At 39.3% G+C, this 17,644-nt stretch overlaps 1 protein-coding gene and 1 pseudogene across 2 annotated transcripts; both read left to right on the top strand.

Annotated features, from left to right (window-relative positions):
• The first annotated feature begins 3,686 nt into the window (after positions 1–3,686).
• Positions 3,687–6,589, top strand: LOC107613564 (putative aminotransferase TAT2). Of its 2 annotated transcripts, XM_016315631.3 has the most exons (7): positions 3,687–4,041; positions 4,578–4,917; positions 4,996–5,214; positions 5,355–5,414; positions 5,504–5,659; positions 6,082–6,175; positions 6,268–6,589. In XM_016315631.3, the coding sequence occupies exons 1-7, from the start codon at positions 3,794–3,796 to the stop codon at positions 6,399–6,401; spliced, it is 1,251 nt and encodes a 416-aa protein (XP_016171117.1). In that variant the 5' UTR covers positions 3,687–3,793; the 3' UTR covers positions 6,402–6,589. The 2 variants fall into 2 exon arrangements, with proteins under 2 accessions (XP_016171117.1, XP_016171118.1); XM_016315632.3 differs by lacking the exon at positions 5,504–5,659 and having other exon boundaries at positions 3,689–4,041.
• Positions 6,590–9,500: 2,911 nt separating this feature from the next.
• On the top strand, positions 9,501–10,393 carry LOC148547239 (uncharacterized; annotated as a pseudogene).
• Positions 10,394–17,644: the final 7,251 nt, after the last annotated feature.

Here is a 17,644-nt window from a genome sequence, read left to right on the forward strand (position 1 = left end):
AGCGTATAAATTATCCGCTCATCACCATCCAACCGTCCCCAATACTGCAGCAACCTTGAACTTCCACTCAATGTCCCTCACTTTTGCTTTTAGGGCTGCAACTTTCCTCTTCATCCTTGCAACTTGCAGATCCTCACTCTCTGCTTCTGGGTCTGCCCATTGGAAGAGCTCACACTCTTCTTTGATCTGCAGCATCTCACCAGAGTCAATACCCAGAACAAACAAAAGATTGCCATCAACCACCAACAAAAATTTAAAAAATGAACCTCATAGTAGACACAGCCCCAAAATCATCGTCCAGGGTTGTTCTTCGTTCCCAAAATTCTTAGCACGGGTCTCTCACCTTGTCCACAAAGAAGCTCCCTCTTCTGCACAGACGACCGACTCCGAGACGACTGTGAGCTCTCGGCAGCCATGGCTTCACCCACCTTCGCGAACCCTAGTAGCTCCTCTGTTACATTGGTTAGGGATAAGATTTTGATTTAATTCCAACCCTCCCCAACCAACCATTTATAAAAATAAATAAATAAATAAATAAACTTTATTCATTAAAAGTTCAACTGACAGTAACGACTAAAAGTGCAAAAGTATCCAAAAATTTTATTTTATGGAGGGGAGGATAATTTTAAAGCATTTCTGAGCGTTGGGGATGATTTTAATAACAAAAAAAGGTCCGAGACGAATTTGATTTTTACCCTAAACCTTAGGGACGAAATTAGTACTTAACCCTTAAACTTATCTTCTATTTTTAACTAAAGCAGATCAAATAATATTATAATATTATTCAAGTAGCTGTAATATTAATATAATAATAATATTATATTATTATTTTTCTTCTCTCACGTATCAAGTCCGGCTCGTCAAATTGAGACTAATTACGGAAACTAGAATCTAAAACTTCTAACTGGTGCGGCTCAAAAACTAGGTTCTTCGCGAATGTGTCGTCGAGCTTATCTCAGTAGAGGTGTGTGCTTCATGATGATGCAATAGAGGTACTTGCTTCACTGAACTTTCGAAAAATTCTATTTTGCCAAAAACTAGATCGTTACAGAGTACCTTTTGCAGGTACCGACACTGTCTGATATTTTTTGGAGTCCGGTGTACAACTATCCATGGAGAAGACAGGACAACATCCCCCTTCCATGACAAACTATACCTTAGACAGATTCCTTAACAGCAAGAACAATTATTAGTATTTCTCTCTCTCACAATAAAACAAAACTCATGCTGACTTAGTTTATCTATTATCACACATCAAATAATACACTAAATCAAGTCCCTATCTAACTGATCTATACGTCAAATACAAACAATTGTGATTCCAAGATATCTGCAACCGATTTATTCTAACACATATCAAAAGTTGAAACTTCAAATCTCATTTTCAAAATTTATTTTGCAAGGAATCAACCGATTATTCAATACGAACAGAACACTCAAACAAACCCATTCATACAAACTGACACCTATAAGTCAGAATCACCTCCAATAAATAGGCAATTATAAGTATGAGTCATTTTCAACAAATCGACACCTATAAGTTGACATCACTTCCAACGAATCGGCACTAATAAGTCGGAATCACTTCTAACAAATCAGCAACTATAAGTGGGAGTCACTTCCAATAAACCGGCGACTATAAGTCGGAATCAATCTACAGAAGCCGACACCTATAAGTTAAAATCACTCCAAACAAATCGACATTTATAAGTCGAAATCAAATAAAGAAAGCCAACACTGATATAAGTATCACTTTTTTCAATGACAAGTTTGACTAACTTTATTTTTAAGATTATCAAATTGATCTTGGGAGGTAATCTTCATATTTCAAAATTATAACAGAAACCCACATCTCTTTCATATCCTACCGAGTTATAACTCGACTTTTATAAACGTTCATTAACCTAAAATGAACAGGTCAAACTTGGGGGTGTACCATATTATCAATATATATCCATAATAACTCTCACTTCTATTTTATTTTATTTTGACTCCTCTATCTGACATGACTGTTATTTTTCAAGTACAATAAGTTGAGTTTGGGGTTACTACTTATTATTGTAATGCCGATTTATAGGTTGAAAAATTATCCGATCGGTCTTATTGCAAAATATCACAAGTCAAGCATGAGGTTATGATATGTTACTAATAACTCAGCCTGCACTACCTATAAATTAGAATTATATAAATAAAACTTATTAAATCAAAGATATGTGTTAAACAGGCTTTTTGGTATGAGATATACATTCAGAAGCGGTTATCACAAAATCAAGTTAACATCTCCAACAATTTCGTAATATTAGGTCCACAAAATAACTATCCTTTATCAAAATAATTTTATAAAAAGAAAAAATCCTAAAAAAATAAATTACTATTCATTCTGAATTACTTTATAATCATTTTGTATTTTCACTAATTTGAGCGTCAAAATATTTTTGTAAATGTCTGCTATCATTCCTCTTGAAGTTAATATATACCTTATCTGTTTTGTTTTACGTAAAGACAAACTCAATCTTAAACCCAACGAATTATACCTCTCCCCATACTCATTACACAGGAACACTTTCCAAAACATTAAGAAGTATTTTAGATATAGTGCTCACTGGCTTCTATTTCTTCTGGGTGCTTTTACTTCAGTACTAATTAATATAAACTGCCTTGGCGAATAAGTTGTAAGCACAAGCAACCCAAAGTTTTGATGATATTATTGGGATCTTCAACATAAATAAAGAATTCTGTTAAAAATTAATTAGGTGTGTAGTCATTAGTCAATTAAAATTAATTAGTTAAAAAATAATTCTATTTTTTAAAAATTTTTTTCTACAATCTTAATATTTTAAATTTTTTATTTAATAAAATATACAATTTTTGTAACCCTATGGTACTTTTTAAAAGTTATTACAAACAAATAATTTGATAAGAAAAATAAAATTAACTATTAAACTTTTAACTTTTTTATTAAAAAATTAATATATTAGAAAAATTAATTTTTTTTCTCTTTCATTCATTGCCTTTATGGCTTTATCTGAATTCCCTTCTTTCTTTGATAAGATTTATTGGAAGATATATTCTATCATCTTGATCCTGAATTTTTTGTGCTAGAACAAGGCATGTTTTGGGTTATTGTAATGAGTTGCTAGCTTGCTAGGCTACAAATCGGGCCGAGTTGAGAATGAGAAACAAAGACATAGAAGGAATGATTGGGCTCCAGCCCTCTTTTTTCAAACACAGTGCCACAGTGCCACAGTGCGGGGCAGGTAGCATCAAATGTCCAAATCATATAGTCTTTCTATATCGCCTATTAAGACAAGACTAATAGTCAACGATAGTACAAATCATATAGTCTTTTTATATAATTGTGAGTTTGAGATTGAAATTTAATATCTTATTTATTAATTTAAAAATTAATATTAAAATTTTAAATTTTATTTTTTAAAATTTTAATATTTTAATATTTAAAAAAAATAAATAATTAATAATTAATATTTTTAAAAATAAAGATAAAAGTTTTAATAATATTTTATATTTAAAATATATTCATATTAATTAATTAATTTTAAATTTATTTTTTGTACAAATTAAATTAAAATTTTATTTTTATTCAATTTTTATCTCTCACTTTACACCAAACATAATACTAAAATTTATTTTAATTTTAGTACATACCCCACCATGTGAATGGAGGAGAGCAGCGAGTCACACTCACAAGTCACAAGGTAGCACACTACCTCTCCCTAGTGTCTGTATGTATCTGAAAAAGCTGAGAGGGATAACATAAGATATTATCAGAGTAATGGAGAAGTGGAAGTTCCAAGGGAACCAAGGGCTGAAGAGTTCGGCGGTTTCAGTGAGAGGCGTGTTCAACGTGCTCATGCAGAGCATCAGTAAGGAGAAAGAGGTGGTTCGTCTTTGTCGTGTTGACCCTACGGATAACCCTTTGTTTAGTGCAGATCCTGTGGCTGCTCATGCTGTCTCTACCGCCGCGCACTCTGGCAACTTCAACTGTTACCCTCCCACCTTTGGCCTACCTCAAGCTAGAAGGTTTCTAATTTCTTGATCATTAATTGTCACATGTTGACTTAGTGGCAATTATTATTATTAATCTTCATTTTCATACGAAGAAAATATCTTCACGTGAATTGCTACTATTTAAAAAATTGTACATTATGATGATGTTGATGATTCGTTTAATTAAGTGTATAGTGCTCACCTTCTAGATTGTAGGAACTGGTTGGTTTGTGAACTTTTAGTCATCAATGGATTCCATTTTGGTGCGTGACTCTATCATTATAATGTTAAACTGTAATTGAGAGTGATAAAAACTTATCTGCAATTGTCTTCATATAAAGTTGATAATTAAGTACCATTAAATGATTTGATAGATTTGACTACATTATCGTCTAACGAATATCAATTATCTTTATATGTAAATAACTACTCGTCAAAATATGCTCATTAATGTTTGGTATTTGCCTATTTGGTAATAGAGGAAAGTCACATGCCGTTGGTGTTGATAAGATGGAATAATATGTGGTCTAAATCTAATCTGTTGTATGAGATGGGAACTTTCGAAACAGGGCAATTGCAGAATATCTGTCCAGAGATCTTCCAAACAAGCTATCAGCAGAAGATATATATGTTACAGATGGTGCCACACAAGCCATAGATATAATCTTACCAGTGTTTGCAACTCCAGGGGCTAACATTCTCCTTCCAAGACCAGGCTATCCTCAATATGAAACTCGTGCCGCTTTGTGCGGCCTTGAAGTCCGCCACTTTGATCTCTTGCCTAACAGTTCTTGGGAGGTAGACATTGATTCCCTTGAAGCTCTAGCAGATGACAAAACTGTGGCCATGGTTCTCATTAGTCCTAGCAATCCTTGTGGGAATGTCTTCACCTACCAACATTTAAAGAGGGTACATATGATATATGGACTATTCATTTAGCTTCTAGATATATGGCCTTTGCTAAGAACCAACATGTGATTATTGTAGGTTGCAGAGACTGCAAGGAAACTGGGGATCTTTGTAATATCTGATGAAGTTTATGCCCACATAGCTTTTGGGAGCAATCCATTTGTGCCTATGGGAGTATTTTCGTCAATAGCTCCCGTGATTACACTTGGCTCTATATCTAAAAGATGGATTCTTCCTGGTTGGAGATTTGGTTGGATAGCCACTTGTGATCCCCATGGAATTTTCCAAAAAACGGGGGTTAGTTTCATTTTATGCTTTTCATCTTAATCTTTATCTCTTTCTTCTTCTAATCACCACTCTAAAAACTCTTAATCTCGTTTATCTGGGATTATTATAGCATTTAATATTAAATGACTTTTTTTTCTTCTTTTTATCAGATTGCGGCAAATATCGAGAGCTATATGGAGATTACTAGTGACCCTCCAACTTTCATGCAGGTAACAAATGGAAACTAGCTTTTATTTATTTTTCTTTAGCGGTCTTTTTTATATCAAAAGAAGTGATCACTAGTAATGTATGCTCACAGGCAGCAATTCCTGAAATACTTGAGAGAATAAACGATGAATTTTATTCAAAAAATCTTGATATAACGAGGGAGGCTGCAAACGCACTCTATGAAAGATTTAAGGAGATCCCTTCCTTGATATGTCCTCATAAACCCGATGGAGCCATGGCTGTAATGGTACATAATAAAATATAGAGTAAATGGTCAAATTCGTTCACGAAAGATTTGTTTTTTCAAAATTTTAAGTTAATTACCTTAGTTTATTTGTTATTTTCTGGACTCGAACCCGTAACCTCTTAAATGAGTATGGAGAGATTATGCCATTTGAGTTATAACTCATTGGCATATTGTGGTATCAGTTAATGTATCATATTAGTAAATTTTGATACTATTATTGTCAGAAATGACGAAAGGACAAACATGACTTTAAAATTTTTAAAAGACAGAATTTAATTAAAAAATATTTAAAAGACCAATTTGAGAAATGAGTGATCTTTCATGGACTAATTCGACCAACTACTTATAAAATATGTTAAGAGTTACTAAAACAACGTTTTCATAAGAATTTAACGTGAACAAGGGATTACTATATGGAGCAGGTGCAGATAAACTTGTCACAAATTGAGGGCATTGCTGATGATGTGGACTTCTGTGTCAAGCTGGCCAAAGAGGAATCACTACTTATTCTTCCGGGTAAGTGATTGTTTAGACCAGAAAAAAACACGAGAGGAAGAAAATAATGAAGTATCTCTGAGAATCTGTGTGTTGAAAAATAATAATTATAGGTGTTATTGTTGGACTGAAGAACTGGCTTCGGGTTAGTTTCGGTTTGGAGCGTTCTGCAATTGAAGAAGGCCTTAGCAGGTTAAAAGCATTCTGCCTTAGACATGCCAAGATGTCTCAGCAAATTAGTGCGTGATTTGATGCTTTGGATTTCAACGTGAATTATGGATATCTATTCCCCACCATTGCTTTGTTGCAACGGTGTTTAATCCTATATTGCTATCAACAATAATGAAGAAGCTGGATTTGGTTGCTTCAGTTTCTATGGTTCTTCTGTATTATGTTTTCATTTCATTAATAAACTTTACACTTTTTATGTTATCACTTTATACCTACATCGTACATATCATATTCATGATGTGGATGTTCTAATTGTGCACTGTGGAGCAATGTCATTGTCAGAAATTGAGGTGTGGTGCAAGGAACCTTTGATGTATAATTGACCATTATTAATTAATAATATATTTAAATGCCTCAAATAATTTGATAGTTTTTAAATATTAACTCAAATTTATGCGAATTTTTATTTTATTTTTTATTTTTATCTGAAGTTTTGATCCAAGTTAAAAATTACTATAATTTATTAATTATTAGCTATAAGTTCTAATAATTAGTTAATTAAATATATTAGAGACGGATTGGATTGGTCATTTTTATTTTTATTTTTAATGAAAATAAAAATAAAATATAAAAATATTTTTGGTTGAGTAATTTAATATTATTTTTAGTAAAAATATTTTTAAAAAGGAGTACAACATTGAAAACGATATTTTTTTCAAAACGATAAAAATATTTCTAATCTAAAATATGATATTTTGAGTTGAGGATTTTGGACTCCTTTTATATCCCATCCATTAGGGTTAAATCCTCAATCAATCAAGTATCGTGAAAAAAACAAATTAAGAACCGTCAACTCTCTTTCTACTCTTGCGGAAATCGTAGCTCTCTTCCATTTACTTTTTTAGAATGTCCTGTTCATTCAAAGATAAAATGCTTTTGTTGTTTAGTTAACAATTTTTAGTATATTTTTTAAATTGAATTTTTTAATATAATATCAAATTTCAAATTTGAGTTATAAAAGGAAGCATTTTGGTATTTTTTATTGTCTCAGCTCTTTAAAACCATTGGCTGCTTGAAAATTCTTACTATTTTATTTTTGTAAATTAAATTACAATGTTAAATAGCGTGAAATTTGAGTTGTAATTTTTTTTGTTATATTTGACAATTTTTGTTTTTTTTTTTAATTTCAAACTCTCACATTCTTTTAAATTTTATTTTTGGTGTTTGTCTGAAATATTTGTAATGGTATATGTTACGATGGGTAACTGGAGATTAATGGGCTGGACGGTGCTGGTTGGCCCAAACGTATGAATGAGGAGGATTCCCGGTGGATCCGCAACTCGGTGCCCTCCGACTTGTGCGTGCGTGGAGAAATGGGGGATGGTACCTGCAAAGACACTCCGATGCCTAAGTTAGCAAGGGCGTGAGCAGGTTTAGAGTGTATTGGGTCTTAGAGATACCTGAGGAGTGTCAGTATATTTATAGTGGTGAACCAATAACCACCGTTGGAGTAGTGCCGCTTTTCTAGGGTGTTAACCGTCCCTTTATCTTAGGGAAGTTAAGATATGGCTCGAGGAAGTGGTTAGAGAGATTCTAGGGGCGGTTACCCATTCAAATGAGTGCTTATCTGCCAGCTAATCCTCGTTCCCGACTTCCTTAGACCAAGTCGTGGTGCAAACCGACTTTGTAGCGGTTGATTTGGTGCAGGGTGAGGCTCAACCCTTTGGGTTGGGCCTTCTTTCTTGGATCCTGGGCCCTAGCGTTGGGCCAGGGTATGAACAGTGCCCCTACTCGAGCCCAATTTCTCTTTAAGATTTGGGTTCGAGTATTCTACTCGGGATTGTGGTCGACTTATTGGAGGACCGACGTGATGGTTTAAAACCGACGTGACTTTTCGTGACCTTTTGGTTCTGACAGTTACGTCTAATCAAGCGTCGCGTCCGTTAGGGATGTGCGTAGGGATTGATGGCCTTGGTAACGGTGCACTCTCATTAATGACTGCTCCGCTTTTACCATCGTGCCCCTAACGTACTTATAAATACTTTCCCTCTCTTTCATTGTTTCGTTTCTGCGATTTTTCAAATTTTCCCCTTCATTCGTTCGTGCTGTGTTCTTGTATCTTCGAAGGCTTTTCGTTTCCTTCAACCCTCATTTTCGGATAAAGGTTAGTTCTTTTTGTAACATGCTTTTCTATTTGCATGCCTTCATTTTGTAGATAGGTTGGTTTGTAGACTTCAGTTCCGTACTTCCTCCTTTAGAGACCGTGTTTTTTATGTTCCTTTTCTTTTCCCTTGTAGGTTTTTTGCTACCTTTTTAAGAAAAAGAAATGGCTTCCGTAGATATCCTTTCTCAATGGGTTGATGTCACGGTCCTAGGGGCGGAACCCTCGGTCAATACTGAGTTTATCACCAACCTTCGCACTTACCACAGAATTTGTACTTCTGAGGATGACGAGCCGAAGTATGAATTGGTAGTCCCGGGTCCTGAAGACCGGGTTTGCTTTGGGAGGGTCAATGAGGCGGCCCCTCATTTTTTCTTTATGTATGAGTGCATGATCACCCGTTTGGGTGTTTTTCTTCCTTTTTCAAACTTTGAGATATCTGTTTTGCATCACTGCCGAGTTGCCCCTACCCAGCTTCACCCCAACTCTTGGGGTTTTTTGAAAATTTATCAATTTATTAGCCAGGCTTTGGAGTTCCCGACTTCTTTGAAGATTTTTTTCTATCTCTTCCATATGACCAAACCCTTCAGTGGGCTAAACAATAAGCAACAATGGGTGTCTTTCCGAGCCATACAGGGTCGGAGAGTTTTTACCCTTTTTGACGAATCCTTCCATGACTTTAAAAATTATTTTTTCAAAGTTCAAGCCGTAGAGGGTCACCATCCCTTTTTTCTGGATGATAATTCTTCTCCCCGATTTCCTTTATACTGGCTGGAGGCCTCCCCCTGCGAGAAATATGGTCTGGATGACCTGGATGAGGTAGAAGCAGCCATTGTGGGGTTCCTCCGAGAAGTGTAGGGGAGGACCCCATACTTGGACACAAAAAAGTTTCTCCAGGGGTCTCTGACCTTTGTCCAGGCACAGCTAGGTAGCTTTTATTTGTTTGTTAGATTTTCGACTTGTCTGACTGACTTTTCCGACTTGTCTGATCTATCTGTTATTGTCCTTTCAGAGATGGCAAAGGCAAACGCTCAGGAGTCTTACCAAAGGGTCCAGGAGGCTAAAGCAAGGTCTCGCGCCAGGACTAGTGGTGCCAGGGCGGTTATCTCTCCTCCTCCTCCTCCTCGGAACGTTGGGACTCCCTCTCAGCCCATTGTGATTTCTTCTTCAACTTTCTCTCAGCCGCCCCCCTCTGCTCGACCTTCTCCTGAGCCAGAGAATAAGAAGCGCAAGACCTTAGAGTCTGGCTCTTCTGGTGAGGTGAAGGCGGATGCTCTTGCATTCGTCCGAAAGAACATCTATCCCCATGCTCGTATAAGCATGGATGATGCTTCTGTTCGGCGCCACCTTACCACTCTGGTTGAGGAGAGCCTCAAGGCAGCGGGGGTTTGTGGCAAACTCTTAGATATTTTTGAGAAGGCTCCTCTCAGCTCGTTAGGGATGACCTCGAGGGTCAAAGAGCTGGAAGGAAGGCTTCTCATATATCAGGAGCATGAGGGAAAGTTGAAGGAGGAAGTCGCCAAGCTGAGGGAGGAGAGAGATAACCTCCGGGAGAGGGAGAGGAAGTTGCAAGCCCAATGCAACATGGAGGTCAGTTTGAGGAAGACAGCACAGGATAGCTATCAAAGTTTGTTTAATGATCTTGTGTCTGTGAAAAATGATCTACTGAATTCTCGGAAGGCATACACCGAGTTGGAGGACTCTATTGCTGATGGCGCTGAGGAGGCTTGGAGGATCTTTAAGGAGCAGGTCGGAGTCATTGCTCCTGACTTGGACCTCTCTCCTTTAGATCCTGATAAGGTTGTCATCGATGGTGCCATTGTGGATCCCCCTGTCCCCGAGATTATTTCCGAGTCAGATTTGAAGACTCGGGGGCAAAGGATTATAGAGTCTCCTCCTCGCCCTAAGGACGCCCCGAGTTCCTCCACAGTTCCTCCGACTTCCTCTTCATCTCCTATGGATGCCTCTCTTCCCGGTCCTGGTGGTGTTCCTCCTGGCTCTGGTGATGGTGATCCGTCTACTCTCCTTCCTAAAAAATAATTTTGTTGGCTATATGGGGGCCCGGCCTGTGGGTCCCCTCTTTTTAAACTCTTTATTTAATTTTGGTAGTGCGTGAACAATTTTTTGGCCTTTTAAGGCCGTAAACAAAACACTTTTTAATACCCTTTTTTAATAAGGGTTTAAGTTAAAAAATAAATACCCTTTTTTGGATAAGGGTTTAAGTTACCTTATGCGTGCATGTTTCTCTGATTTCGAACTTCCCTTTGATCTTTTCTGGAAAAACCTTTTCTTTGGCTTTGTCTGCCTTTCTGAACCTTTTTATTTTAAGGATCTTTAGGACAACCTTTTAATCTTTTCTTAGATTTTTTCCTATCTCTTTTTGGTTATTCATAGTACTCAATTTCGTTTCATTGAGTTTTTATGACTTAGGCTACTTTCGTGATTCATTTTTGTTTTACTTGGTTTCCCATTCCGACTTATGAGTCGGGATGTTTCCGAGTTTATCATGATCAACTTCTATAACCTCTTTACACCGACTTGTACCTCGTCGTTTTATCCTGACGACCATCTAGGTCGGTTCATGGGATTTTCACTTTTTGTCGAGCTTAAGTCGGCGCGTTTCGTCGAAAGAAAAAACAAAAAAGGAATTTGCAAGAGATATATATGAAAAAGATCTTTTATTAATTGGGGAGGTACCTTATTGCTACTAAGGGTTTTTGACAATCTGTTTCCCTTAGTCTCTACTATGATGCCTCGTTAAAAACCCTTCTCCAGAAAAAACCCTTTGGTTTTGGGGAAAAAATCGTGAAGTTGGGAAAAGAGTACATCAGGGAGTAGAGTTCGCTTTTAGCTGTAGTACCTTTTCATATTACAAGCATGCCACGACCTTGGTAACTCGGTGCCGTCCAAGTCGGTCACCTTATAATAGCCTTTTCCTAAGACCTCATTGATTTTGTATGGTCCTTTCCAGTTTGCAGCGAGCTTTCCTTCTCCTGATTTGTTGACTCCAATGTCGTTTCTGATCAAGACTAAGTCACTTGGGGTGAATGCTCTTCGAATGACTTTCTTGTTGTATCTTGTAGTCATCCTTTGTTTCAACGCTGCTTCTCTTATCTGGGCTTCTTCTCGGACCTCTGGGAGCAAGTCGAGCTCCTCTTTATGCCCCTGTATGTTTCTGATCTCGTCATGGAGAATCACTCTTGGGCTTTGTTCGTTGACTTCTATTGGGATCATGGCTTCTACGCCATAGACTAGTCGGAAGGGTGTTTCTCCAGTGGCGGATTGGGGGGTTGTTCTGTAAGCCCATAGCACTTGTGGGAGCTCTTCGGCCCAGGCTCCTTTTGCATCTTGTAATCTTTTCTTTAGCCCTGCCAGTATGACTTTGTTGGCCACCTCGGCTTGCCCATTGGCTTGCGGGTGCTCCACCGAGGTGAACTGGTGTTTGATTTTTATACTGGCTACTAGGCTTCTAAAGGTAGAGTCGGTGAACTGAGTTCCATTATCTGTAGTGATGGAATAAGGTATCCCATACCTTGTGATGATATTTTTGTAGAGGAACCTCCGACTCCTTTGTGCGGTGATGGTGGCCAATGGTTCTGCTTCTATCCACTTTGTGAAATAATCTATTCCCACAATCAGGTATCTGACTTGTCCTGGCGCTTGGGGAAAAGGACCTAACAAATCCATTCCCCATTTTGCAAAAGGCCATGGAGAAGTGATACTGATTAGCTCCTCCGGGGGAGCCACATGGAAATTTGCATGCATCTGGCATGGTTGGCACTTTTTCACAAATTTCGTGGCATCTTTCTGCAAGGTCGGCCAGTAGAATCCAGCTGGGATTACTTTCCTGGCTAGTGACTTTGCTCCGAGATGATTTCTGCAGATCCCACTGTGGACTTCTTCCAACACTTCGGTGGTTTTTGAAGTCGGTACACACTTTAACAATGGTGTTGATATCCCCCTTCTGTAGAGGATATTTCTCACCAAAGTGTAATGATGCGCTTCCCTTCGAATCTTCTTAGCCTCTTTCTCCTCCTTGGGGAGGATGTCGAATTTTATGTATTCGACCAAGGGGCTCATCCAACCGAGGTTTAATCCGACTACCTCAAGGACCTCCTCTTGTTTGTCTTTTTCTTTTACTACGGAGGGTTTCTGGAGAGTTTCTTGGATCAGGCTTCTGTTATTCCCTCCTGGCTTGGTACTTGCCAACTTGGATAGGGCGTCTGCTCTGCTGTTTAGATCCCGAGTTATGTGTTTGACCTCGGTTTCTGCAAAGCGCCCAAGATGTTCCAGAGTTTTTTCCAAGTACCTTTTCATATTTGGGTCCTTTGCCTGATACTCTCCACTTATCTGGGAGGTTACTACTTGCGAATCGCTGTATATCATCACTTTTGTAGCACCGACTTCTTCCGCCAGCTTCAATCCAGCAATCAAGCCTTCATACTCTGCCTGATTATTTGAAGCTGAGAATTCAAATTTGAGGGAAACCTCTATTTGGGTCCCTCTTTCATCCACCAATATTATGCCTGCACCGCTTCCTGTTTTGTTTGAGGATCCATCTACATAAAGTTCCCATGTAGTTGGTTTTTCCTCTTGGTCTCCCGCGTATTTCGCAATGAAGTCGGTGAGGCAATGGGCTTTGATCGCCGTCCGAGTTTCATACTTCAAGTCGAATTCGGAGAGCTCTATTGCCCATTGAACCATTCTCCCTGCAACATCCGTCTTTTGGAGGATTTGCTTCATGGGTTGGTTCGTGCGGATTCTTATTGTGTGAGCTTGAAAGTAAGGCCGTAGTCTTCGTGAGGCTACTACTAAGGAGTAGGCAAACTTCTCTAGTTTGTGGTACCTTAGCTCAGGGCCTTGTAGGACTTTACTGATGAAATATACTGGGTGCTGTCCGACCTCGTCTTCTCTTATCAGGGCCGACGAGACGGCCTTGTCTGCTACAGATAAGTATAGGACGAGGTCTTCCCCAGCTATTGGTCGGGTCAAAATAGGAGGTTGGCTTAAGAATCTTTTGAACTCCTGGAACGCCTCCTCGCATTCAGGAGTCCATTCAAACTGACATCCCTTTCTCAATAAGGAGAACAGTGGGAGGGATTTTAGTGCCGATCCTGCCAAAAATCTGGAAAGGGCTGCAAGTCGGCCATTCAGCTGCTAGACCTCTCTTAAACAAGTCGGGCTTTTCATCTCCAGGATAGCTCTACACTTGTCGGGATTAGCTTCAATCCCTCTTTGTGTTAGCATAAACCCTATGAATTTTCCTGCCTCTACTGCGAAGGCACACTTTGAGGGATTTAGTCTCATCCCGTGTAGCCTTATGGTGTTGAAGACTTGTGAGAGGTCTGCCAAGAGATTGACTTCTTTCTTGGTCTTTACCAGCATGTCGTCGACGTACACTTCCATTAAGCTTCCAAGGTGAGAGGCAAACACCTTATTCATCAGCCTCTGGTATGTGGCCCCTGCATTTTTCAATCCGAATGGCATGACCACGTAGCAAAAATTAGCTCTGGGCATGATGAATGATGTTTTCTCCTGGTCTGGTTCATACATCGGGATTTGGTTATACCCCGAGTAAGCGTCCATGAACGACAAGTATTGATACCCCGAGCTGGAGTCCACTAGGGTGTCAATACTTGGCAGTGGATAAGGGTCCTTGGGACATGCCTTGTTTAAGTCGGTGTAGTCGACACACATTCTCCATTTGCCATTTTGTTTTTTGACTAGCACTACATTGGCTAGCCATGTTGGGTACTTGACTTCTCTAATGAAGCCAACTTCTAGGAGCGCTTGTACTTGCTCCTCTACTATTAGAGCTCGCTCGGGGCCGAGCTTGCGTCTTCTTTGTTGTACAGGTCGGGACCCGGGTAAACCGAGAGCTTATGGGACATGAGCTCGGGGTCTATCCCAGGCATGTCGGAGGCTTTCCAGGCGAAGAGATCGGAGTTATCTCTTAGGAGCTTAATCAACCCTTGTTTTAGGGTTTCCCCTAGGTTGGCCCCTATGTGAGTATTTTTTCCCTCCTCTTCGCCGACCTGTATCTCCTCGGTTTTTCCTCCCGATTGTGGATGCAGCTCCTCTCTAGCCCTTGCGCCTCCGAGCTCTACTGTGTGAACTTCTCGGCTTTTTCCTCTCAGGTTTAGGCTTTCATTGTAGCATTTCCTTGCCAATTTCTGATCTCCCCTTATCGTTGCTATCCCCGCTGAAGTCGAGAATTTCATACAAAGGTGAGGAGTGGATACCACCGCTCCGAGTCGATTAAGGGTAGCTCTGCCAATTAAAGCATTATATGCTGACCCTACATCGATGACTATGAAGTCTATGCTCAGAGTTTTTGATTTTTCCCCTTTTCCAAAAGTGGTGTGGAGGGGCAAAAATTCTAGTGGCTTTATTGGCGTGTCACCTAGTCCATATAAGGTGTCGGGGTAGGCTCTTAATTCTTTCTCATCCAACCCTAGTTTGTCGAAAGTGGGCTTAAAAAGGATGTCCGCTGAGCTTCCTTGGTCTACTAGGGTTCTGTGGAGATGAGCATTTGCTAGGATCATAGTTATTACCACTGGATCATCGTGTCCAGGGATTATTCCTTGCCCATCTTCTTTTGTGAATGAAATGGTAGGGAGGTCGGATGAATCTCCTCCGACCTGGTAGACTCTCTTGAGATGTCTTTTGCGAGAGGATTTGGTGAGTCCCCCTCCCGCGAACCCTCCTGAGATCATGTGAATATGTCTCTCCGGAGTCTGCGGTGGTGGGTCTCTTCTATCCATATCATCTCGCTTTCTCTTCCCATGACTGTCCGACCTTTCTATGAGATATCTGTCGAGCCGACCTTCCCTAACCAGCTTTTCTATCACATTTTTAAGGTCATAGCAGTCGTTTGTGGAGTGACCATATATTTTATGGTACTCGCAGTAGTCGCTGCGGCTCCCCCCTTTTTTATTTTTAATGGGTCTAGGGGGTGGCAGCCTTTCAGTATTACAAATCTCTCTGTATACATCCACTATGGAGACCTTTAGAGGAGTATAAGAGTGATATTTCCTTGGTCTATCGAGACCGAGTTCTTCCTTCTTTTTGGTTTCCCTCTCTCTCTCTTTTGTTGAGGGAGGGTGCCCAGGTCGCCAACTCAGGTCTCTTAACTTAGCATTTTCCTCCATGTTGATGTACTTTTCAGCTCTTTCCTGTACATCACTTAGAGAGATGGGATGTCTTTTGGATATGGACTGTGAGAAGGGACCTTCTCTGAGCCCATTGACTAACCCCATTATGACTGCCTCGGTGGGCAGGTCTTGAATCTCTAAACATGCTTTGTTGAACCTTTCCATATAGGCTCGTAAGGATTCTCCGACCTCCTGTTTTATTCCCAGGAGGCTTGGTGCATGTTTAACTTTGTCTTTCTGGATAGAGAACCTCATCAAGAATTTTCTTGAGAGGTCTTCAAAACTGGTAACCGACCTCGGGGGGAGGCTGTCGAACCACTTCATCGCTGCTTTTGACAAGGTTGTCGGAAAAGCTTTGCATCGCGTAGCATCAGAAGCGTCAGCCAGATACATCCGACTTTTAAAGTTGCTCAGATGATGCTTTGGATCAGTGGTTCCGTCGTAGAGGTCCATATCGGGGCTTCTAAAGTTTCTCGGGACTTTTGCCCTCATTATGTCCTCACTAAAAGGATCTTCCCCCCTAGGGGCGAATCTTCCCTACCGTCACGGGAGTTCCGACCTTTGAGGGAGGATTCTAACTTTAAGAGTTTTTCCTCTAACTCTTTTTGTCGATCCATCTCCTCTCTTAGGTGTTTTTCTATCTCCCTTTGTCGCTCCCGTTCCTGTTCTAGTTGTTCCAAACGACTTTGGTGGACATGGACTAATCCCATAAGCTCAGTTGCGTGGGACTATCCGTCTTTCTCTGACTCACGGCCTTCAGAGGAATTCACCTTCGGGGTTTTGACTCCGGAGGTTCCTTCTTTGTGTTGATCATTGGTTTCCTGATGGAGGGTTAGGTCCGCGTCATTATTTCCTGTATCCAGATTCTCTTGTTCAGAATCTGTTTCCACATGACCCTCCTCAGGGGATCTGTCCGCCATCACTGGTTGATCTCTCGGGTCCCCGGCAACGGCGCCAATGTTACGATGGGTAACCGGAGATTAATGGGCTGGACGGTGCTGGTTGGCCCAAACGTATGAATGAGGAGGATTCCCGGTGGATCCGCAACTCGGTGCCCTCCGACTTGTGCGTGCGTGGAGGAATGGGGGGTGGTACCTACAAAGACACTCCGATGCCTAAGTTAGCAAGGGGCGTGAGCAGGTTTAGAGTGTATTGGGTCTTAGAGATACCTGAGGAGTGTCAGTGTTTTTATAGTGGTGAACCAATAACCACCATTAGAGTAGTGCCACTTTTCTAGGGTGTTAACCGTCCCTTTATCTTAGTAAAGTTAAGATATGGCTCGAGGAAGTGGTTAGAGAGATTCTAGGGGCGATTACCCATTCAAATGAGTGCTTATCTGCCAGCTAATCCTCGTTCCCGACTTCCTTAGAGCAAGTCGTGGTGCAAACCGACTTTGTAGCGGTTGATTTGGTACAGGGTGAGGCTCAACCCTTTGGGTTGGGCCTTCTTACTTGGATCCTGGGCCCTAGCGTTGGACTAGGGTATAAACAGTATTTTTTCAATTTCATAGAAATATAATAATTTATTTTTAATATATTTTTTATTTTTTTTTTGCTGCTGTATTTTTTATTGGTTCTTATTTAAAGCCCCAGAGGATAAAAAAAAGAATATTCGAAAAATGAGTGAATTCAACGATAATAAACACAAGGCATAAAAATTTTAATATAAAATTATAAATACTCATTTGTGTTTTTATTCAATATAATATTCTCTTTTGTACTCTTATTCTTAAAGTCAAATTTATCTGTACTTCTATTTTATATGTTTTATTTATTTTGTATTTGTATTTTATATTTATTTTTTAATATTAATATAATTTATTTTTATATTTAAAAATATTAATTTTAAATATATTTATTTTAAAAGATTCTTTACACGTTTTCAAATGTCATTACCATCTCTCCTTTAACAAAATAAAAAAATAATTTATGAAATAATTTGTTTAATCAATAATTAAATAATAGAGTACAAGTGAACTAAAAATTAAAAAAATAAAAAAAAAAA

This window comes from Arachis ipaensis, chromosome B8 (genome assembly GCF_059453495.1).
Source record: "Arachis ipaensis isolate K30076 ecotype BB chromosome B8, ASM5945349v1, whole genome shotgun sequence".
Classification (NCBI taxonomy): domain Eukaryota; kingdom Viridiplantae; phylum Streptophyta; class Magnoliopsida; order Fabales; family Fabaceae; genus Arachis; species Arachis ipaensis.